The sequence below is a fragment of the Solea senegalensis genome, linkage group LG4 (genome assembly GCF_019176455.1).
Source record: "Solea senegalensis isolate Sse05_10M linkage group LG4, IFAPA_SoseM_1, whole genome shotgun sequence".
NCBI lineage: Eukaryota > Metazoa > Chordata > Actinopteri > Pleuronectiformes > Soleidae > Solea > Solea senegalensis.
Window position 1 is genome coordinate 8971853 of NC_058024.1, and position 25717 is coordinate 8997569.

Genomic DNA, 25717 nt, shown 5'->3' on the forward strand with positions numbered 1-25717 from the left:
TGCTAATGCAAAAGGTTTTGTTTTTAGGGCAGCGGTTGGTCTGCCCTCAGGTGTTTTTTCCAACACTGCGTCATCCATGTGTGAAATGTAACGTTACAAGCGTATTGGAAACAAGTTGGAGGAAGAAGAAAATAAAAAGTGCACAGGACAGGAACATCTCACTGCTCTGCCAGTGTTGTGTTTAGAATTCTGATTAAATAATACTGTACTGAGCACTGTCTATGTATATTGAGGTTCACTTCCAAAAATGAAGGAGACAATGAAGACATGGAAATGTTTACTTGGGTGTTTATTCCCACCAATGCCAAAACCAATAAAAACCCATAGTGAATGCACTCCCACAGCTCAAATTAAACACAGTCCCACTGGTCAAAAACCCATTTAAAATTGGGTGTAAATGGGTTTTTTGACCAGAGGGAATTGGGTGTAACTCTATTATCAACTCATGTAAGGTTCCACCATGTGATACACTCCCTCAAAGGTTACACAAATGCCTTTAACTCCCATCTCTTGTGTACGGATTAGCTGCATGAACCCTTCACTTTATATCTTGTAATAATAATCATAATAGTAATCATTATTAAAATATATATATATATATATATATATATATATATTAGTCATTTTCAAAAGAAAGCTGCTGTACATCAAGTTTTGATTTCATTTACAAAATTAATGTAATAATATAATTACTCACGTAACTCATTATGTTTGCTATTTTTGAGTTAGGGTGAAGTATTTACTTTTTTTTTATACATAATAAATTACTTCTTACGCTTTCAGAGTAACTTATCCAACAGTGTTATTCACCCGTCTTTCTACAACATTGAGCTCCCTCAGTGCTGCTGGTTCCCCGCTCTCCTCATCTGGTGTCTCATTGAACAAGTTTGCCTAAAAATGTTATTTGAAGCTTGTTATGATTTTGTTAGACATTGTGTGTAACTGTAGTGCAGTGCAGGAAGCAGACGGAAAGCAAAGACCGGCAGAGAAAAGGGTGGAATCGTTACTCTAGTGTACAGGATATCAAACAGGGTCAAAGGAAAAGGACACTGCAGACAGGAGAGTGATTCTCAGAGTCTGTGATGGCTTGGCAACAACACAGACAAGCTCACAAATGACTGGAAGTGACTGTCGTCTGTGCTGGAGCATCCATCCAGCCGTCCATTTTCCAAACCTCCTGTGGCTGAAAGTCTCCCAGGACGTTCACTGTGGGCCAGAGCAGGAACACAGGCTTGTAAAGACAAGCACAGAATAGACAAGAGTGACACACACTACAGTGAACTAGAGGAAGGAGTTGCTTTGGGTGCAGGCATCATTTTGACAGGAATGACATATGATAAAGGTCCCAAGGCAGATTTGAATCAATACTGAGTTAAAATTTGCCTTGGGACACACTGGAGTAAGTCACTTAGCAAAGAGCTCTCAGTTTGTAATGAAAGTTCAAGTGTTGAACAAGGATCATACTGTAGGGATTATTACATATGTACAGTACACGTCTTATTTAAAAAGCATCTGCTAAATGACATGACATTTTTCTGTGTGGGGATCCGAGATCCCTGTTTATTTTTTCTTCTATTTACTTAATTGTAACCTTTTTTTTGTCATGTTAAAATCAAACTATTTAGGGATTTGAATAGTTAGGAATACAAGAATCCAAATCTGCACGTGTTCTGCAGAGACTCTCCCCTTGAAGACTTACTGTATTTAATAATTTAAGATGTAAATCCAGAAATCTCTGGCTAGACACTCTTCCTGGACCCACTTTAAGATGATTTTGTGCTCTTTGGATGGAAAACATTTAAAAACAAATTATTTTGAACTATCAAAATTATATTATTTCGCCATTCAACTCTTTAAAATACATATTTTGCCACAAAACTTAATCGGGGGGTCAGAAAGTAGTAGGAGTTTTCTAGTTGTAGATCTTTGACTTTGCCTCAACACTGTTTCTTTATCTGTTCATTAACATTTACAATGTGTTTATTACTGGGACCATGAAAAAGATCCTCATCCTAACTCTGAACCCCTGTTTTTCACATCAGGACTGCTAATACTGCCTCCTGAATAAATTATCATCACTACCTAAATATTTTAGAGGAGAGGACAGAAGTACACTGTGGAACAGTGTTTGAGTAAGTTGTCTTCTCAGAAGGTCAGGGTTCAATTCTCTGCTCCTCCAGCCTTCATATTGTTGTGTCCTTGAGGAAGACACTTAACTAAATCTGCTCCTGGCAGCTGTATTGTGTGAGTGAATGGGTCATCGACGTGTGATAGAAACACACACACACACACACACACACACAAATGCTCCTCATGGATGTGCTGTATGAATGTGTGTCTGATTAGATGTGAAAGAGTGAATCACCATGAAATCACTATAAAAAACAGACTGAGGATGTATCACTCTTTTGAATATGTTGGATGTAGACTCTTGTCTTGTCCTGGGTCATACTGTCTGTGTCTGCAGAGAGCGGCTATGCCTGTGTTCTCAATCTCATATTCCACTCTGGCAGTGGCAATGAATCACCTTGAGTTTGTCCCTGTTTGTGGTGTCCTGGTATTCTTATGGCACTTTTCCACTACACACGTCTAGCACTACTCGACTCAAATGAACTCTACGCTGTTTGGTATCACACACATCATTTTCCACTCCTATAGTACCTCCTCAACATGGGGAGTCATCGTAGCATGTGATGTTGAGATGTTACATTGCATTATTTTAGATAAATACAAACTCCTTAATTTGAATAACTTTGTGCATTTCAAAAATGCTTGCTTAATGTTCAGGGTTTTACATGGATACATGGATTGGCCCCTCCTCCCCTGACCGACTTTATCAAATCCTGGTTTGTCAGTGGAATGGCCACCAGGGCCGTAGCTCGCGGAGACTGCGAGGTGCCACGCAGGTGCACTACTTCGAGTATGGTCCGCCTGCACCACAGCAGACATGGGTCATAACATTAATGTCAGACTACTTTTTCCAGCTTCTCCTTTTAGCTAAAGTAAAACCCCTCCTCAAAAGGCATGATCAAAAGCGGATCACTGCAATGCACTTCATGTTGGCGTTAGCCAGTCTTAGCCTTTCACACCTGCAGTTAGTCCAAAATGCAGCTGCTCACTTGTTAACAAACAAGTGAGGTGAAAACACATCTCCCCTGTTCTCTACTTACAGTACTGCCGTGGCTGCTGGTTCATTTCAGAATTGGTTTTTAGGTTCTTGCTGTTTGTTTTTAAAGCCATTAATGGCCTTGTTTTGCCTGATTTAACATGGAATTTAACCTTCCGTGAACATAACAGGGTGTTGCGATCACTAGGTCAACTTTATCTTGATGTCCTGAGGTCGAGGTATAACATTTGCTGTTGCTGCTCCCTAACGTTGGAACATTTTTGATAAATATTAACATTGATTGATATCAGACCTTTGCAGACATACTGACGTGGAAGGTATGACCCAGTTGTTACCGTTGTCAAAATACCATTTAGCTTTTCTCCAAGATTGCCTCCAAGCTCCAACATACCTGCTAATGATGAAGATGATGCAAACACACAGTCTATGTGCGTCCTTTACCGTGTTTGCAGTGTGTGCAGGGAAAAAGCCATTTTAATTACATTGGCCTCTCAACATGCACATGCGCAAAAAAATAGGTTCCCCTGGAGACCATTTTGAAGGAGAACTACACTTTGTCCTGGCTGTAGCATTGCCCAAGACAATTGAGATCAGTTTAAAGAAAAGGAAACAAGCCAAAATATAGTGTTTTCCCCTCTGTAACTCAATGATTATGAGTGCAAGCCTGACCATTCACCAGTGCCGATGATGGGTCTGGCTGAGTGAGACTAATTTCCAACAATAACAGCTCGCTAAGACAATGACAGAATAAAGAAACACCTTGGACGACTGGCAGTAAATGTTCTGCAGATACATAATGTTCTGGAACTGCGTGACAGTTGTTGCCTCCTTTAAATGAAAACCTAAAACTTATTTTTAGTTTTCAGAATGAACAGATTTTCCTAGATTATCTCTAGTTTTTACTATTTTTTTTCATATTTATTTTCTTGAAAGGTTTTAACAGTGTTGTACTGAATGTGCGAATGTGGTGATGTGTTTGCACAATAATGACACTGTTTAAGTGATGCTATTGTTTTGTACAAAGAGGGTGGGGATATTTAACGGGTGAACGCTACAATCATCATTGTTTTTGTCACAGAACATTTTATTTCGTTAATTTCTGCTGTAAAGTGAGACATGATTTTTTTCCATGCAACTGCATCTCATTTGCATGTTGCAATATTATTGCACGGTTGATAGGGAATTAATGTAAGTGCGAAGGATGCCACTGCCCAATCAGTTTAAATACCATAATGACAGGTTTAAGCCAACAACATTTCTATTTCACCAGTTTTTCGTGATGATGCTGGAACATTATTACACAGATTGGACTCTAAACTTGAATGTATTACACACATGTCATACCAGGCAATGATTAGTGTGTTTTAGTTGAATTAAAACCTTTAGAGCCTGAAACTGTGCATTTTAAATACCCTGTTAACAGACAGAAAATCAATAAGATAATTGTCTGAAAAGCACACTGGGTAATCCATGGCATCAATCTCTGACCTGGAAAGACATCTGCTCAGTTGACTGATCATTCTGGTAGTGATCATTTCACAAGGAAAAGGGTTTATTAGTGTAGAGTGACATTACAGAGGGTTTATATTCATAGATATGGGACTTTTTGGCGACTGAGAACGTGGGCTAGTGCTCTGGGCTTAATTGAGATGAACATCTGTGATATTAGGCACTCTTTCGATGACTGCGCTGACTGCCAAATCATATAACTGTTTTTTGGCAGTGGTCAGATAATTGTGAACATCCCAGCTGCTTCTGCTATCATCTAATAATTTGCAGGAAACTGTGAGAAAGCCCATGAGTGTGACCACAGAACTGCTGTACTATGCCAAAGCAAGTGTTGCTGCCTCCAAACATTAGACAACATACTGGGGACAACAGCTGAATCTTGGCAAACTATATTAGAAGCATAAAAGTATTGAATGTATTCATTTCTATCAAACACTTAGGTGCCACGATCACATATTTGGGATGTGACATTCTCAGTTAATGTAAATCTGGAATCTCTGTGGTGCCAGTGGATGAAAACTAAGAATTTGTCCTCCAAGTCATTATATCTGCCAATTCAGAGCCTGCTCTGAAGTTAATATTAACATGATTAAATATGTATCACACTGAATGAAAGCTGCTTCAGTCTTTGCTCCTCAAAATGTGACACTTCCTTACTTTTCCTTCAGCAGAGGTTGTTGGTTTGACAACTATACGAATGGACAATTTAACAAGTATGTGGGCTTTTTCATATCTGGGGAAAATCAGAGTTTTCCTTTTCATCAAATAGTTTCAACCTTTCAGGCTCATTACTTTCAGTCTCCGACTTGTTTCCTCACACTTTGAAAAATAAGTGGTCATGTATACAGAAAGGGTGCAGGGGAAAAACTTTGGAAATTATTATTTTCCCCATTTCTTCTATACTCCAGAATCTCTGGAGTGTGTAGGCGTGTATCTGTCACACGATAAATTCTACCTGAAAATGGCTATTGTCATCTACAATGCTTTTCAAAAATGTTTTTTAATATAACGTTGATGAGATGTGTGTACTGTATACTGTTTTTATAATAAGAATTTCTTGTTGAGAGCAGCAGTACTCTGCTGCAGAGAGAAGAAAATGCACTTTTTTAACATTCAGTTTGAGTTTCATTCAGTTTTATGACAGCTGTCACAAATGCCACCCCCACCATAGACTGCAGAGAGAAGACATGCACATAGGACATGATGCAAACTGAATAATTTAAGGAGAACAAACTTGTATAAGTCAGAAAAAAAGATTCAAACTTTTCCCCTTATCTTGGTGGAGGATCTTGGGGAAAACAGAGGCAATACAGTCTTGTTTAATTTGTAAGTGGTGAATGGATTCCATTTATAGTTTTGCATTCTACACACATGCACTTTTAAAAGTAGAATGTTCCGAAATCTTCTGACCAGTAGGTGACTGATTTATTCATTTATTATTGACCATTTATGCGCTTTTCGTGAAATTTAGAGTGGTTTGTTGTGTATACGCAAATGAAAAAAACTGTGACTGGTCCCATAAAGACCACAAATCATCATTGCATTTTGTGTATACCTTTTCAAACTATGAAACATAGTGGTGCAGCCCATGGTCAAGAGGAAAGGAACTGGGCTATTCACCGGTTCAAATCCCGGGAAGGGCTGGGGTGCCCCTTATTTGTTTGTTTGTCAAGTTTATCTCATTCAGTTAAGAAATTAAACGAAAACAGCAACACCACAAAGAATGAAAACGAGCAGAAAGAAGAAACATCTTATAATATCTCTTTCACAGTATGTCAGTGCACATGTACACACATTGCTTCCCGGGTGCAGATAATTGTGTTCAGTACAAGTGTGTAATAATGATGGGCTAAAAGCAGAGGTCAAATTCACTATCACTTATTGGTGTGTGTGTGCGCGTGTGCAAAGATTACTAATTCTAATTCTTCTTTCTAGTGGTTAATTTTGTAACTGAAAGGGAAAAGGAATGCTTTTTATACACACACGCACACACACATTTACATATTAAAGTTAAAGTACATATCAGCACATTGGAGCTACCGCTAACTACATCCTACATCATTTGCCTTGGATGTGGAATTGGACCAAATTTAAAAGTGGCTTCTGAATTCTGCTGGTTGACAAATCTTTGTATCATAAGGGGATTGTTTTGTCTTTTCTTGTTACTTTTTAATGACCAGTCTAAATACGTGGATATAAGTGATTAGTAAATTGCAGTAGAGGGTCATTTAAGTGAATTGGCACTTGTGGTATGTATACATTATGAACTGATTAGGATAAATACAACAGTTACCTCTCATTAAGAATGTGAAAAATCTTAAACCACTTTGTGATTAGAGAGTCGGTAGCTGCACCTCTGATCCCTCAGCATCTTGAATGTCTTACACTGATTGTAACAACTTGTTAGGAAAATCACTTGTGCACTCTCAGTTGTCTCATTACCTCATGATAGAGATGCTAAAATCAAAAACAAAGCTATTATCAAGGGAAAATGATGGTGAATCTTTACCCATTTGCTTCATAATGGTTTGTTTATTAGCGCAAAAACATGCAGAGTCCTTGGAAAGTATGGGGGGGGGGGCTTTTTATTATCAGTGCCTATTATATAAGACATTTTTTCATGTAGATTAAGGATGAGCTATAAAAGGCATTAAGACAAATACTGGACTTGTCCCTGAGTGTAAAACTACAAACAAAAATGTGTACATATATCATTACTTTTTAAGCAACAAACTGCAGATACATTTAATAAGTACTTATAGTAATAAACATATAACATATTGTAATAGTACCATTTAAGTGCACTATTTAACGTCACACTTAAAGTTCACATTGCAGGGGTGTGGTTGCCAGATCGTTCTAATGCCTTCCACTTATCTGGGTCGTCAGGCAGCAGCAAGGATGCCCAGACTGCCTTCTCCCCAGCTACTTCTGCCAGCTCCTCCAGCCGGATCCCAGCCTATGAGATATAATAGTCCAGCATGTCCTGGGGTCAGCCCCGAGGTCTCCTCAACCGAAGGACATGCCCGGAATGCCTCCCTATAGGGAGACGTCTAGGAGACTTCCCACCCAGATGCCCAAACCACCTCAGCTGGTTCCTCTTGACATAGAGTTCTATACATTCTATTCTTTGCCCCCTCCAGGATGTCCAAGCTCCTCACCCTATCTTTAAGGCTCAGCCTGCAGAGGAAAGTCATTTTGGCCGTCTGTACTCACAATCTCGTACTTTCGGTCATTACCCAAAGCTTATGACCAAAGGTCAGGGTTGGAATGTCAATAAATCGAGAGCCTTGCCTTCTGGCTTAGCTCCCTTATCATCACTGTGGACGCTATCGCAACAAACCAAAACGGCATACCAAAACATAAACACAGTTTTTCGGCCCAGCATTGTTATCACTGAACCCAGAGTTTAAGTTTAACATGTGTCCTCAGTCTTTGGTGACACACAATGGTCTTTATATGACATAATATAACACATTTCTTAAATATATTATCACCTTTAATATGAAAAAGGTTTTGAAACCAAGTTTGCTTTTCAAGATTTCAAGAAAATGATCATAAAGTAGATGTAAAACAAAACGCTTGAGTGACTTTAATGCCGAGTTGTCAGAGCTCTTTACATGTCAATATTTACGAGGAGTTTCCCTCAAAGCTGTTTGCACTCAGACACCTAATCAGCACCCAGCTGCCTGATATTAACCCCACACGACTGCTTTTCAATCAGCAATCACAACAGAGCACTGAAATCAAAGCATGACATAACTACTTTTATATAAAAGTCTTTTTTTTAATTCATTTTCATTTAAGGCAGTCCAATACAAAGCATATCACAACCCACCATATGACAATAATCATGTACAATAAAAATCAGTCCATAGGAATGTAGGGAGTCATGCAAATCAGAAAAATAAGAGAGAGATATAAACAACAAATAGAAACTGTGGGATTTGACAATAACCTAAATCAATGTAAAAAAAAAAGTGTAAATTGTGACATGCTAGTTAGCTACAGTTTTTAACCACTAATGAAACGAACAAACAAAAATATTTGGAGAACCAGGCACAAGAGAGATAAAGTCCACAGAGTTTACTGCCACATTTGGCTCTTACATGCATGTAATCTGGTTGGGCTGGTTCCTTTTTTTTTTTTTCTTTTTTTCTTCTTCAACTAACGATGACACTCTCATTTTACCCGAGACAACATGCAGCCTATATCACGTAAACCGGGGGCTTCAGGAGGAGACAGAGTCACCGTGAGGACAGCAAGAGCAATGGCTTAGTCATACAAACTCCAAAAATAAATAAATAAATAAATAGTCATCTTCAGTAGCGTAATATTGCCCAAAAAATATATCAAAGATCGGCTGTACAACCCGCACTTCTCTCAGTGCTGACGTCATCTACATATGCACACACTGGCTTTACATTCTAAAAGAAAATCCATTCTTTTCACCGTTATCTGTTTCTTCTCGTATATGCTACACTTAGAGTGCTGTTTTTACCACCATTCACTGTTGTTTTTTCTTCCACCTGAGAGCCGTGCTTATCCACGTGGAATACTCTTCATTACACAACTAAATGAGATGGAGCGACTGCCTTTTGTGTCATTAAGGCCTTTAGTTTGCTACATTAGACATTTGAATAGAACGTTTTTTTTATCCAGCTCACATTAGTTCTGCCTCTGCCTCTGTCAGTCTAAAAAGAAATCGAGACCTTTTACGGGCCATTATCATCAGCGTAGCATTGTTTTTGCATTTGTTCCCTCTCTACACCAGTGAGGGGGAACAGGATTACAGCAGTAAACAAACCCAAGTGAAACAGGGTAATTAGGAGAAGAACAGCGGCTGCAGTAAAAGAGCACTAACGATGGAAACAATGTTGTTGTCGTTAATATGAAAGTGTTGATTTGAGCTACACGTTAACATGCTTATAATGACGTTAAATCGCTGTACATATTGCTAATCCCTTTTATAGAAATGGCGTATGGCTGAAATCACTTTTATTCAACCTTTGCATGATTCTCATACATTTCGGGGACTCGCCCTCCCTTAAAAGTTTTAATTTTAAGGGATTAGAGCCCCACCAGAGACTTCTATTCAGATTCGGATTCAGATGCAGTGTTAACTGTCCTCAGTGATGCAATCATTTGCACAAAGCCTAGGACACCTGGCACTAAAATGCGTCCAGGATGTCTTTCCTCTAAACACATATAATGGAATCTGGCTTCTCCACCCTACACCCCGACATCATGACTGTTTGCAAGTACAAAATTGTGTTCTTAACAAATCTTATTGTACACTCAAGCAAAGTGTCTCTCTGCAGACACAGAATGTGGTAAGTATGACCCAGTCTAAAAAAGTGAAATTGCCACACATCAGCAGATATCAGCTGAGGAGACAGACACTAATGCTTCCTAAAGTCAGATTGTGGTTCTACGTGCTTAGGAATGGTGCATTCAGCAAGGAATGGGAGTGTTCTGACCTCTACCGAGCAGGATCTGCCTCTGATTGGATCACTCAGGATGGATGTTAATACCAGGTCTAAACACGGTCTGAATACTGTGTACCTCTGGCTATTTACTCTTGAAGTGACATTGGAGGTTGCTGATCAGTGGCAGTTTTCAAATAAGATGGGAGTCTCTGGGTCGTGGCGTGTTTGAGAGTGGAGACCCATCTCCAGTTTCCTCAAACCCTTTAGCAGCACTGGGATACCATCCTGCCCCAAAGATTGCTGTGTGTCAGGTGTACCAGAGTCTCGTAATCCTGGTCATCTAGACTCACTGCCCTGTATGTTTTAGCTGCTTCCCTTCTCCAACACACCTTGATTCAAATATCAGGCTTTTGCAAAGCTTGATGACACGCTGACTAATTGAATCAGGTGTGCTGGATGAGGGAAACATCCAAAACATGGAACGGGTCCAGATAACCAGGATTGTTAAATACTGACTTAAATTGTAATATTTCTTTTAAATTAATAAACGTAAAACAATTAGATGTGTATGTAATGCCCCAATACAGACAGGTCAGGTCATCAAAGTTAAGTAAAAACCCTAATTTAAGGCCCTTTTTATATCTGTCTATGTTATGCTATAGTGTGACGTCACCAAACAATGGCAACTCAATTAACTGCCTCAAAGTAAATACCCATAATTAAAATAATGGGTTTTTTGGGCCCTATAATCCAAGTTTAAATAGTATTAAATATATGTTCTGTTATATTCCCTTCCTTTGATAGGTGATAATATATTTTGTTAGTTTAGTACATTACAAAAAATTACATAAAAAGGTAAGAGGTTTAAAAGGTTAAAAGTGGTGATGATTAATTAGATAATGCTCTTTTTGTGCCACATCCTCTGTGAAGGTAATGCATCTATACTGAATGAGAAGCAAAAACATGCTCATTTCAAACTATGTTTCATAAAAGACACAAAGATATTTGACTTGCATGAATGAATTTGGTACTTTGTTTAGGAAACAATGAATAGCAGCAATCAGAATTATTAAACAAGATAACATCACCATCATTCTTAATGTAGAGATGAGTTGTGCTTTTTATTATGTAATCCCCTAGAGATAATTGTTGGCCACTTCAAAATAAATAAATAAAAATGTATGGTATCTAAAACAGATCTATCAAATGTCCATGCCACTCTGAATAACATTTGAGAATAAATATACTGGATATGGGTAATTAAATCCTCATACAACATGCTCCTATAAACATTTACCTAATAAAGAAGATAGGAGGCAACACCTCATGGTATGAAAAGCCTGATTAATGTTCAGTGTAATAAGCTGTAAACTACACACCTGTTGTTTTTTCCATAACTGATGTATTACCAGAAATGGAGATAATTCCCAGATATATATTTTTATATATATAAAAAAAACTAATTACAGAATGGAAACAGTGCCTAAAATATCACTGTATATTAGGCCACACAAACGACTGACGAGCAGGGCTCAGGTTAAAGATCACATGTCCTGATATACTTAGAGAAACAACTACAGACAGGCACGAGTTTTAACCACAACATGATCTTTTAGAACCAACCTGCTGTCAAATTAGACGTGAAACAGTCACTGCCTCGGTGCCGATTAAAAGACTGCGGCCTCTCTTCGAGAGAAACCAAAGTGATGTGTCACGGGAAATAAAAAAACAGACAGAAATGCTGCTCCAACAGTCACTTTGAGGACACAGCACAAACGTCAACACCACGTTCCTGGAGCATCATCTCCTGTTTGCACCGGAAACAGGAGGTTCAGGTCCCACTGGACTCTGAGTGGCTGCTGCATGCGGTCAGTCCTAGGTGAGAAGAAGAGTGGGGCATGTGGGGTGCGGGTGTTAGATTTGCGTGTGGTGGTGTGTGTGCCCGGGCGGTGTGTACGGAGGTGGAGCTGGGTTGGGTTTGATCCCTCGGCTCTTCATGTAGGAAATAAACTGGTCGGGGATTTCTGCGAGCACATCTTTGGCGAGTCGTGCCATGCTTAACACGTGGTTTCCCGTCCGGTCCATATAATCTCTGAAAGGAACAAACTGGGGGGGAGACACAAATTTACTTGTGTACTGTCAAATATGTCAATGAATACAAGTTGATTTTAGGAGCAATGTGATATAGATTAAATAAATAATTCCCATTTATGTAAACCTTTGCCAGCTTTGCTAGCTAATCCCAGGTCCTGGCTTCTCTCAGGAGCGTCAGGAAAATATGTTGAAGTAGTTATTTATACGTTTTAGCTGAACCTCACTATGGTACTTCATGTATTATTCATAATACCATGCAATTTCCCCACATAAATACATAAATTACTACATGTAGCACACCTGGCATTATAATTTATAGACGTTTTGTAAGACAATAAATTGACCGGAATATAGACACAGTGAAATACATACATTACTAATGATGAGGGATCGGACTGACCAAACAAACAAGAAAACCAAACAAAATAGCAGCTTACAGTGTGAGGTGGGGGAGAAAGCATTTTAAAGGGGACATATTATACCCTATTTCCCCAATTAAACTAATTCCCTGGTGTCCTAATGAACATGTCAGTGACATGCTTTGGTCAAAATACCATCAGGATGAAGCACCATAGCAGTTCAAAAACTCTGCTAAACCTGCCCCTTTCAGAGCACTCGGTTTTGTGCATGGTCCCTTTATATGCAAATGAGACACAGGCAAACACACACCCACTTCTTCCAGGGGGTTTCTGATTTTCCTCTTTACAGCGCTCACTCGCTCAGCTCCTGTTCCCTCAGCTCCATTTCTCTCCCCCTCCCTCCAGTAGTTCTCTGACAATATCAACATGGCAGCGTGCGCGGAAAACAGCGAGAGCGCCACTGTTCTTGCAAGCCGAACTGTGCCGAACTTTAAATCAGTTAAAAACACTTAGGGACAGCACCACTGGTCGCCAGCGGTGAGCAGCGAGCTGCATAAATAGCTGCTGTATGTGACTGTATCAGACCAAGTCTTTGCTCCGGTCATGGAGGACGTACTGAACAAATATTTTTAATTAGGACGTGTCAGAATGGTCAGTTATGAGCTCTATGTGACCTTTTCTTAACAATGTGTGTTTGTACGTCGGTAAAATACGTTCACTGACTAAATACGGCGACCGCTGGCCGCAGTCTGATGTGAAGTGGTGCGAACACACAAACACACGTTTGTCCGGCACATAAGCTTCATATATAAAATCCTCTGCAGCAGGAAGTTTGTGTAAAACACTGTGCTCCACTGTGCAGCCACCAACAGCACACTTCTCCCTCCGCGTTGACATAATACCGCTCTTCCTCCTTCGCCTGGACAAGGTGGAGCTAAGGTGGAGTTCTCGAAGTAAACTTACTGGTGGGGCGGTAACATTCGTGGTGAAATGCGCATGCTGCCGTCATAAGCCTAGGGAATTCAACATTGAGTGTTTTATCGCCTATACTTACACTAAGCGGGACCACGAAAACATGACTGAGTATTCTTTTTCCACACTTTGGCGACTGGTAGGGCCTCCAGAGTCCCAAATATAAGTATTGAAATGGTTAAAAAGTTGATTTTGCATAATATGTCCCCTTTAAGGAAATAAAGACGGGTAAGAGAAATGTATTCGCTTATAGATATGTAAAGCAATGGAGAGAATAACAGATAATATAAAAACATAGACCACATAATAATACGAGTGTAATATGCACAAAATCCTGTGTAACCTCAAGCTTAGTAAACATTTCTTGACATTTCTTTCTTGTTTCTCTGTGTCCTTGGTCTCTACATCTGCAGTCAATTTAAAATTTCGTTCACGCTGTACAAAGCGACCAATCACCTGAACGATGTCTCTTTCTGCCAGTTTCCCCCGGGATGAGATTCTGATGTCGTCGCCGTCCAACTCCACCATAGCTGGAAGAAACAAGAAACACACACACACACACACACACGTGGATTTATTACTGCTGTAAACAGTTTGGTTTTATATCTCATATTAAAGCCACACATTTGAGTGAAAGAGAGGATGTTGGGCTGACGATGTCTAATCAAGTAATAAGTCCTTTATTATGGTCTCTCTGTGCAATTTAGAATAATCAGCACCTAACACTGCAAACCCAGCAATTAACCTCGGCTATTTCTTCTACGATTATGCTTACATCTACCTACGCATTCCTGCCCCGAGTGACTCAAATGAGTTTGTACAGCAGTTCTCTCTCGAATGTGTCTCTGAATTAATGCCACGGAGGTTAGTATGAGCAGTGAGTACATTAATTAAAATCTCAAATATTAGCTGATATATAATTATTTTTCTACTGACTAATAATGCTGGAGACTTTAAATTATTACTTACTAAATTACTAAAATAACATTCGCCTCCCTCCGCAGCACAACATTTCAAGAACATCTGCTAATTATGACCGTGCAGTAGTTGAAAAATGAAGGGTCTGGGTACCATCGAACTCAGCCTGGCCGACTCCAACTATGATGATGGACATGGGAAGCTTGGCACCCTGCACACAGAGCAAAACAGAGGAAGTGAACAAAACACACAAGTACACATGTCTGCTATTCATCAAAGAAGAAGAAGCTGTGCCAGTGTCTGGGCAGGTTACAACCACACTAAACCTTTTCTCTAGAAAACAGAGTGAGCGAGAAACAGAAACTCACAATCATGAGATTTTAAGGAACATATTCACAGAAAAAAAAAAATAAAAAAAAACATATTTTGGCTTCTGCTTCCCTTATTCCAGATGTTTTGTAAGATGTAAATCCAATTTAATGCCTCCCTGCCCCTTTCTTGGGTTGCCCCCTGAAAGCTCAGTTAGTAGTAAAGAAAAAAAACAACAGCCATCTATTACTTATGTAAATACTTTTCACACACATTTATAATGAAATCTATGTTCTCAGCCTGAAATGACAAAATGTGAGGCTGCACAATGAAACATGTTTTGTATCTACAATTCCATTAAGCTGGTCAGGACAAAAAAAACAAAGAAAAGAATAATTTGTCCAGAGGGAGTAGAAAGTGAAAAAGACAAACATGTTACAGCGTCTTACACCGCAGGACACGACGGCATGTGTGAGCCAGGAGAGGAGGTAGAGGGAGGAGGTGCCAGCTTCAGTCAGAACAGCAACCGTCCTCCATCACCTGCCCAGCCACTCCTAACCACACCGCAGATTATAGGAGAGCGGGGAGTCTCTGCACTCTCTGCAAACAAAGGCAAAGTCTAAAGATGGAGAATCAATCGACGGAAGCAGCAGGAGATCTCAACATTTATGAAATATGTGTGTGTGTGTGTGTGTGTGGGCGCTGACAAATAGCCTCAATATTACACTTTATTGACTTTTGATGGAATTGCACGGTGAGGATGTGAGGTCCTAATTGTGTTGTACAACATGTAACAAGACCGAGAGTCTGACGTCATTCCTCGCAACTCTGTGGGGATTTACAGAGATGTGGGGGTGATTGTTAAAGTCAGCTAAATTTCAAGGATCTTACATCATCCCACTTCACAGCAGGGAACGCTCCAGGATCCTTCGAATTCTATGTGTTTTTCGTCCACAGAGAATTTGAACAGGATGCATGTGATGAACAAATTGACACAACAGAAGAGTCTTTTTTGAACGTTAAATTCACCAGTGCTTTTTGGGAAGATCTGCATTAAAGATTCAAATTAGATTTAAACTTTTACAACCTCCCTGTATTGAGTAAGGGAAGTATAATGTTTGACTCATAATTTCGTGATTTATGTGTTTCTCTCACCTGAAGTGAATGAAAGAACAATGCTATAAAAACATATATGTTAAGAATTTGAATCCTTAATTTTTTTTAAAACATTTTTTTTCATCACACCTTCCAATACACCTCTTTATTATTTTAATCTCGCTTATTTTATGACTTTTCGCTCTGTGTGTGTGTGAATATGTTATCATTTTTAGTGTAAATTCAAATAATGTCAGGGTCAGTCAATGTAGTTTATGTCTGTGAGTTCGTTTTTATTTCCTGTTTCATTTCGGTAGCCTTTCATTCCCTATGCGACCTGTCAAGTTTCCCGCTCGTGTGATTGCGTTCCCAGCTCTAATTACTTGCACCTTTGCTTTTACTTGTCTAATTTTCTCTTCTCCCTGCATGAGTGTATATATAGAGATGTGCTTTCCTTACCTTAGGTGCCAGATCATCTTTATACCAGTGTGAGCGTTCCAGCAATTTATTGTGTTTTTCTTGGTGAGTTTTTGATCTTTGAGTTCCATTGTTAGGGTTTTGTCTTAACTTTGCCTAATCTCCTGCGTACAAAACCAGTTTTTGTCATTGAACCTTTTCCCTGTGGGTCTATTAAGCGATTCATTCTGTCTGTGTGCCTGATAAAAAGTTCCAAAAATGCACTTTTGTTAACCTCTTCCACTAATTTGTTCCTAGAATTCTAGGAGGGAATCTTTTGAGCTACTAATCAGGATTCCAACCCCTTAGTTGACATCAAATTCAAGAACTTATCAAAGACTTCCCTGGACCAATTCTCACAAATTCCAAGACCAAATTTGCTGACACAGCCTAAGATGGGAGGAGGGCAACTTGTAAGAGCCGTTTTGCCCATGATGTCCACTTTCATTGATTTGCAGCACGCTCTGCATCTGAACAAGTGATTGTCCTTGGGATCCTGTCAGTCATCTTTCTTTGCACTTCCCAGGCATCACGTCACTTTCTCTCTCTTGGTTAACGTTACTCGCTCATTGTTCTGCATGGAATCTTGACTCGATTCGATTCTGTGTTTGGGTCATAGAGGGCGCTGGTGCCAATCCCAAGTGACAGGGCAAAAGGCAGGGTACAGCCTGGATAGGTTGACAGTCCATCACAGGGCCACGTACGGACAGACAGGCCTTGCATTTTTTAAATTCAAGGATCTCAAGGACCAGTGGGAACCCCAGCTGATGTTACCATGCTAAAACTGTACATAACAGTTTTGATAGTTTGACTGATACTGAAGTGATTTTCTATTATTTCTGCTTGAGTGACAGTGACTGTATGGCTCCCTGACAGGCCATGCTGGTGATTGTGTTGTTGTAATTTCTAGATAGATGGCAACATAAAAGCTCAATGCAAAAAGCCCTCTATTTTGTGTAATGAGTTTCCTGCAGTCATGTGTCTCCACAAAGCTCTTAACACAAGTGCAGTTATATCTCCGGCAAAAGATAAATGTGCTGTGGCAAATCAGGCAACCTCTTATTGCCACGGGGATGAAAGCAGCAGCACATCAGCACGATTATCAGTGTTCAGCACAACTCCCCCTAGTGCATGTCCACCCACGCACATGCACGCACAAACGTACATTTGCTGATGTACGTGTGTGCACGAGCGTATCGGAGACACACACACACACACACCAGAACTTCAAATGCAACCAAAAATAACCTGGCAATCCACGATGTCCCACTTTTGCCGTCCTCCCGTCACCCTGACTGTCAGCCGAGATCCCGTCTCATGAGACGACAAAACAAAGTGTCAGTCAACACTCATTACTGCAGCGGCTTACACTGAGTGTGCTGCTTAAAGCTAAATGTCATGCATGTGCATGCTTTGATGGCTCTGTGCGCTTGTATACGAGGCTGCACTCATGTATACACTCATACATAAACAGGTGGATATTATAATAAACAGTGTTTAGAGAGGCAGCTGTCTCGTTCACATGGAGATTACCTGGGTCACAGGCATATCATATTTTTTAGTGCATTGGTCTAGTTTATGTAATAACTTATGCTCACCCATATATCATTGTGTCAGATGTGCCAGTATTAAATGTCAGACTTGCAGCCATAACCTTATGGGGAGCTATGGATTTGGTGTCATTGTCAACATTTTGAACACAGGCTATTATAATAAAACTATGACGAAAACTACAGAACTTGCGCTTTGCTCTCCCTTCTCTGTCAGTGTTTTCAGACTGATACTGTTCTGGTTCTGGCTCAGTCCTGGAACCTTAGAACCTTGGTGCTTTCTGGCGAAACAGCCCATGTTCACACTAGTTTGGGAGGAACCAAAGTGGGAGGACGTTGCTTTGTGTTACTCCATGATACTCAGGCAGAAGTAAACACAATGGCGGCACTTTTTTTTCATACTTCCTCTAATTCACACGCCCACTGATGATGTCACTGTTCGCGGATAGAACCAACAATTTTTTGGTTCCAGCTGAGAAAACAACTTTTCAGGTTCCGTACTAATTTTTCTCGAGGCGGCCTGTTCAAAATTAGGAACAAAATTAGGAACCGGAACTGCTGGTGTGAAAGAGCTATGTATGTTTCTGCTGTGTCCCAGCTGTTTAAAAGTTAGTCATGGTTTCCATAATCGAATATAATCAAACTAAGTTCAGTTAACACTTTACGCCGACAACAGCATCAACCCAAACTGTGACCACATTCAAACCTGATATTAACATTCATCCTGAGTGATCCCGTCACAGATGGTCTAAATCCACCCTGAATGAGTCCACAGAAGGGATTTGGAGATGTGTGTGGCCACATTCCTGAACATACATTAACTAATTTCAGTGTGAGACAAATCAGAGATTGACTCCTCAGCTGACATCCTCTGATCCACTGCAAATTATTTTTTTTTCACTCCTCAGTAAATCAAATTCCACAGGGTTTCTCTTCTAGAACCCTTACTCTTTTACATGCTTCCACTTGGTCATATCATAAAATACTAGCGCTGTCAAACGATTCAAATATTTAATGTCATAGTTAACGCGCAATTAATCGCACATTTTTTATCTGCAAATGTCCCCTGAGTTCTTTTTGTCCCGTTATTTTTTCTAATTTTAATGCTCTTATCAACATACAAAAGTGTTGCTCGGCTTTGTTTGTGCAAATGTTTTTTTTTTTATTGAGACAATATCTCTGTCACCCTGCATATTTTGTGTTATTCCTTTATTCCTCTTATTGTGAGAGCCGCACAATAATAAGAGAGGCTGTGTATCACCCTGTAGTGCTGTGAATAAAGTGCCGTTCTTCAACACAGACAAAGTCCCGTGGTTTAATGTGTTGTTGCCGTAAAGAGCTAATCCGAGCTAAAGGAGCTAGCAGTCTTTGGTGGTCTCCTTACTACGGTGACATCATTACTCTTTGCTAGAGCTGCTATCATTGTTTGTTCATGAACCCTAACTCTTCTCTGTTTCACTGGGTCATATCATGAAGAATGAAACATTAGTTACCATTTCTATGCAGATGACACACATTTATACCTCTGAAACCTTCAATGCTAATGATACAAATAATGAGCACTGCAGTGCAGATTATTCACCAATCCCTGTAAAAATCTGGGCGTCATATTTGACAAACAACTACATCTCAATAAACATATTACTTCTCACAAAGAGAGGATGTAAAAGCCCTGACAGACAAGTGGAAGATGAAACAAAGATAGAGAAAAAAAAATCAAAGGCAGGAAAGGACTTTGTGATAAAATGAATATGGATATGGAGCAGCAGATGGAGACAGAGGGATTTAGATCTTGGGAGAGGGAGAGAGACAGCAAAAGTCATTGTATCAGTGAGTGAGCGAGTCTCATATCTTCACAGAAAGGGAAAGGCAGTAGAGGGACCCAGGCTGTGAGCAGAGGGGGGGATGCTGAGTTATTGATGGTTATATTTCTGTAGTATAGAAGATTATATTGTGATTGATAATCCCACATTTACTCTGCTACATAAGCCTGTTTTACTGCAGGGGATCGGGGGGGTTAGAACCCAATATCTGGTTTGTGGGGAGAGCAGCCTGTGCTCAAGCTCACCACAAACCACAGACACAGAGTGAACTGATAAAATGATTGTGCAGCTTTGGGTCAAAACTATAAAAGCACTATAATGTACACTCCAGTATCAGTCGATGCTCCCTCGATCTTCTCCAGATGCAGCTAGGCTAATTAGCAGGAAGAAAACGAGTATGTGCGCCTTACACCAGACTTAGCCTCCCTTCACTGGCTTCCTGTTGGCTTTTGCATTGATGTCAAACATGTATTTACTTACTTTTAAAGCTTTAATTGGCCTGGTGCCAACATAGGTTTCAGAATCATTAAGCTGGTATGTGTCTGCTCGACTGCTGAGATCAGCCGATGGATCCCTGCTGCTTACTCCCAAATCACAGGGTGACGAAAGGAGATCGAGTCTAAGCTATTAGAGCCTCACCACTCTGGAACTCTGCCTATTGATCTCAGACACACATTACATCATTAGGCTCTTTTAAATTGCTTGTTAAAACCCTTGTGTTTTTTAAAAGAAAGATTTTGGATTATCAGATTTTCTTTAAGTGTTTTTATACACAGTCATCCTTCCAGGGGTCATGTGATTGTAGTCACCTGTTTGTTTGGTCTAAACCATCTTTGCTTTACTACTTCTTCCACGGTCATTTTGTAACATTGTTAAAACTTTTTGTTGTTGTCGTTATTCTGCTAGAAACAATATAAAATAACTTGTATTCTGCGTCCTTCATCTGAAAACAGGCTCTGTCGAGCAAAACTATTTGACCTGATTGAGGGAGCGTTTGTGTGTATACAGCAGCAGCACAGGGACGGGTGGGTACAAGAAGTATATGGCATCAAATTGCTTTGTGGACCTTTTCGTGGGAGCTTCTTGATGTTTTCAGTCATGCTCCAATCTCTTTGCAGTTAGCTCGTTGATGCTGTTGCCTATATCTGTCTTGACATAAATCATAAATCACTTCCTGTGTGCAGCAAGATTGATTTAAGATTGAAAGAGATTTAATCTCAAGGGACTTCCTGGTAAAACAAAGGTTAAATAACATTCTAAACACAGCTATACTGAGGAAAACAGAGAGTCGTGGTGATAGGTAATAGACTTTTATGTGTATTTAGTAGTAACACACTACAGTTGCTGTTTAAAAGTGTATTATTATTATCATTAGTAGTGACTGTATTACTGTAATTGTCTTGTCATTAATTGCAGCTGCATAAGAGCTGGAGGACCTACAAAGATTCTGCACGTGCAAATGAAAACCCACAGAAGTTCACACTGTCGTGCACATTCAGGTTTCCTCTCACACCGTCTCCTGCTCTTTGTTGAATATACCCCTCAGGCATGAATAGGTATGAGGAAAGACTTATATAACCTCAGCACTGTGTCCTCCCTCACCCAGGATCTGTAGAGAGCAGCAAGGAGAAGCAGTTGAAGAGATGAGCATCAGTCAGGGTGGAAACAGTGAGACAGAGCAGCAGGCAAGATCTTAAAAGGAAGGTGTGGCTGTTCTATTGTTTTGATTAACAGTCGCAAATTCCCTTTAAATCCAGTCTGCTGGGAATTCTGTGCCGGCGGCAGTTGGCTGAAGAGGAGGACGGTAAAAAAGAGCAAGAGTCCAAGGGAAAAGAAAATAGACGCACCTTCTGTTATTCAAAGCTGTGAAGGGAAAAGAGTTTTGGGCCAAGCTCGGGGGAATGAAGCACAATATTTAAAATACAAAATCAATTTTCAAAAACTATGCTCAGGGCCTTTTTCAATTGAGATACAAACACATCTTTACCCTTTGGAGAAAGTAGAGATCGATTCACGATAAGACAACAAACATCCCTTGTGCCTTGAGGAAGTTTGCTGTCATATTCAGGCCCATTTATTAAAGAATTTATGAGGTTTGTTGAGAAATTTCAAAATAGACATGACACACACTAACTTCACATATGTCAACAACAATTATTGGGGTTATGTTTACTTGTCTCTTCCTGTATAATTTAGTTAATTGATTGATTATGTGATGGGCTGTTCCTTAGTTTTCAGAACAGAAACTTTTGTCATCAGCGTAAGGTTGCTAGGCAAACAGGAGAGACTTTCACAACCTTTGCTTCAGTGTACAGAACACATTCCACAGCACCATTTTCTTCAAAGGCATTTCTCTGTCTTATTTGGCATATTTTCCTTTGCAGGAAAGCACCGAGTGTTTTTCCCGTCCCCATTCTTACATTTACGATGGCCTCTTTGGTCTGGGCCATGTCAGAGATGACGCCGTCTGTGATGATGAGGAGCACAAAGTACTGAGAGCCGTCCTGCACTGCTGCTGCGTACCTACACGCACACACGTGTACATGCACACACACAGAAACATTCTGTTTAATCTCTTGAATACAAAAACAAATCTGAACAAAATAAGTATGTGGTACACCCCCAAACCCCCACACATGCAAATTAAATAAACATTGTCTTTGTACAATCACAACAAGCCTCATGAGCACGCACTGATTAATCGGTCCAAACAATCCAGTTTAAAACAAAACCGGAATTGATTCACACCTTTGTTGAAATCTCCTCCCTGCTTCACTTGACCTATTTAAATGTAAAACACCGATGCTGATTGTGGATTCATACAGCAGTGGCTCCCTGCCACAGTTTCAAATGCGCGACTCCATTTTATTTATCAGAATGACATTTTTAATTAGAGCCCGAGCATCAGCGTAATCAGATGGAGGATTGTTTGGCCACGGCTCGACAAATGAGACAGTGAGGGAGGCAGTGTGAGGTGGGTGTGTCGTGTCAGAGGCTTGAAAAATCAAAACTCAAACAAATCATGTCAATGTCTGCGCAGATATTTTTTAGTTTTAACTGTGAGTGATATGTAAGTATTTGATTTTGGCTTTATATGGCTATACTCTACTCTTTTAATAGCTGTCAGCTTATCTAAACCCATATTCAAGCATTATCTTATCTGTGTCTGGAAGGACAGATAGCAAAACAATCACCCATGTGACATTTTGTCTTTGATAACTTGAATCCTGTAGACAATCTGCAATGATATTAACCTGTATGCAAAGACGGTGACTGCACAAAAACTGATTATTCCTCGACAGTTGGTATTTGTATGGGAAGCGGTTCAGTTTATGGCCGTCTTTTGAAAAGAACCAAACAGTGCATTATTTTCTCTGCACAGAAACACTGTCAAAACAAATGTGAAGGTTTAATGAGTCTTTCTTGTCATTGTGGGGTTCTTTTTTCCTTAAACAATATGAATAATGCATAAATCATGAAGAAAGAACAAAAACTTACAGAATTCACTTAGGGAAAATAAGTGGAAAGAGGAAATACTTATCCTTAGCATCAGGACTTTGAAAAGAGGGTGGAAAGTAGTGTTTTTCGAAAGAAAGAATCAGGCAGACTTGAAGGAAATCACCTGCATTCCGTTCAAAAAGGTTGCGTTGTTTTGCAAGAAACAATTGGATTGATAATTACATTTTTGGATCTAGAAGGAGTGGAACTACGGCTGCTCTCCAATCTGTCCTGATGCTATTATTAATAATAAAGGAAATTCATTAATGACTTATTATGACTTAATTCTCTAAAGATACTTTTTTTTTCTCTTCAGTTTGGGCCTAATATTCGATAAGATAAACACTTCTTGTCCCCGCCTACCCCTGCACTGCTGCTGTATACAAACAAATGCTCCCTCAGACAGGTCTGATAGTATTGACTGACAGAGTTTGTTTTCCAAAACAGAGGCAGAATAATAACATAAGACATTAAATCAACAAAAGTTACAGAATGCAGCTTTAATTTATAAACAATAATTGTAACAGTGTTATATAGTAGTTATTTGTAGTATAATTATATATTATTATAATATTACTTTGCCAATTTCTCTCACCTGGCAACATGGTTCACCACAGGAGCGAAGTTCGTCGGCCCGTACAGCTGCACTGTCTTTAAACTCTGGTGATACGCCTCTAAGATGCCTTCAATACCATTGCAGTACGGATTTTCTATGTTTCCATTCTGTAGAATAGAAAAACATAATCAATTTCATGGTTTGGGTAAATACGTCCATCAAACCAAAAAAGCAGAAAGATCTTAATTAAACGCACACTGGTTTCATTTTCATGCACAAAATCCACAAATTACGCAAATTAGTTTAAGTTTTTGGATGTTGGGGATAAAAGGCATGAAACGGCCTTGATACATTTCCATGGAACAGATTAATCCGAGGTGAAATGAGAAATGAGTTGACTTCACCAGGGGAAACTCATGTGACACGCGTCCATCAGGGGGCAGTTTGGCGCCAAAACCCAGAGCAGGAAACATCTTGTCGCTGTCGTAGTCCTGAATAATCTCCCCGACTGCCTTCAGTGCCATGGCGTAGGCGTTCAGCTGGTACGGGTTCATGTAGTGCAGGGAAGTGGACTGAGAGGGGTTACCTGTTGACCCATCAATCAATCATGAGGTCACTGTGGCATAGAAGGTATAAGAGATAAGACGTGGGTACATTTTCTGCAACGACATGACAATTTGCACAGGCTATTGTTATTTCACTGCAGTAAGTGATTACAATTAACAGGATTTCTGTCAGGTGGAGCTGTCATGTTCGGAGATGATTAATAATGAATGCTATAGCAGCAGTTCGAAGCACAAGGTCAATCCATCAGCGCGGGAGGAAAGCTGGTGCTCGCAGTGAACACCTCGGAATGATGAATTAAGTGAGCATCTATAAAAGACCTTCCCTTATACAATGACACATAATGTTCATGATGATCTCTTTTTTTTTTTACGTTAAAAGTCTACATGTCAGAAAACAAAAGTGAAAATCCTTTATTAATCCCAGTGTGGTTCATGTGGGTGTTGGCAGCCAGATTACACATGTTTGGAAGCTGTCATTGCACTAAACATAAACAGGTGGCACGTATTTAATTACTTGCTATGTGAATCTGTGCTGTTTGCCTGATCAGCCTTTGTACTCACAAGGTGTAAAATGAAATAAAATAAGATTAGACAGGATTAAGATAAATCCTTATTAGAAACTATGGAGGAGAAATATGCATGACAGAAGCACAGTATAAAGTACTATGAAAAACTGATACTAAACTTAAAAATGAAATAGTAGCCATGTAAAAAATAATAAAAATAATAGTAAGATAATAAAAAATGGAATAACATGTTTAGATAAATTGTGCATGTGGTCGACAGTGACGGTTGTACAGTCTATAAGTCTAAGCATTTAAGATAAACTATTGTGTAAGAATAAACAATAGAAATCCATATTTTTATTTACTGTAATGGATCATTTCTGTAATTTTGGACTTTTTTTATGCTTTGAACTGCCTTTGAAAAATCACTATAAATAATATACTTTTAAACGCTCCCCTGTAAAATGCCAGGACGCATATCTGCTGCTTCACACAACTATTTCACAGGAAAATATGGAATAAATATGGAGATCAGAAACACCAGGGTGCCTTTACTTTGAAATGGGTATATGATGTGTGGTGCTTGTGACACAAGACAGATCGTTGTTTGTTTATTATGTTGTGTATTCAACTTAATAAAAAGAGGAACATTAAGTGACCTCAGAAAAAGGTTTAGATTAAGATAGAGACCCCTTGTGGCAGAAATGACATACTCTGCATTTATGAATGATACATATTTCTATAATAAGTGTAATAAAAAAAAGATTTGAGAAATAAAAGTATGTTGTGACCCTTCTTATGTAATATACGTGTCTGTCCCATTTGTTTGTGTGTTTTTGTTGTTGTGTGTGAAATCAGACATCAGCCACAATCAAAGCACGGCCATCTTTTCTGGTTCCCAAGCCCCCTCACACACACACACACACACACACACACACTTTGGTGTTAGT

At 39.5% G+C, this 25717-nt stretch overlaps 1 protein-coding gene across 2 annotated transcripts in view; it reads right to left on the minus strand.

Moving 5' to 3' along the window:
* Positions 1-8402: 8402 nt before the first annotated feature.
* The window catches only part of cpne5b (copine Vb), a 129020-nt gene continuing 111705 nt past the window's right edge, over positions 8403-25717 (minus strand). For both annotated transcript variants that reach the window (XM_044024376.1, XM_044024375.1), the window contains 6 exons: positions 24100-24281; positions 23735-23862; positions 22062-22164; positions 14562-14619; positions 13947-14020; positions 8403-12171 (listed from right to left, as the gene is read on the minus strand). In XM_044024376.1, coding sequence (XP_043880311.1) covers positions 11980-12171; positions 13947-14020; positions 14562-14619; positions 22062-22164; positions 23735-23862; positions 24100-24281 — 737 coding nt within the window. In that variant the 3' untranslated portion in view covers positions 8403-11979. The remainder of the gene's footprint in view (positions 12172-13946; positions 14021-14561; positions 14620-22061; positions 22165-23734; positions 23863-24099; positions 24282-25717) is intronic.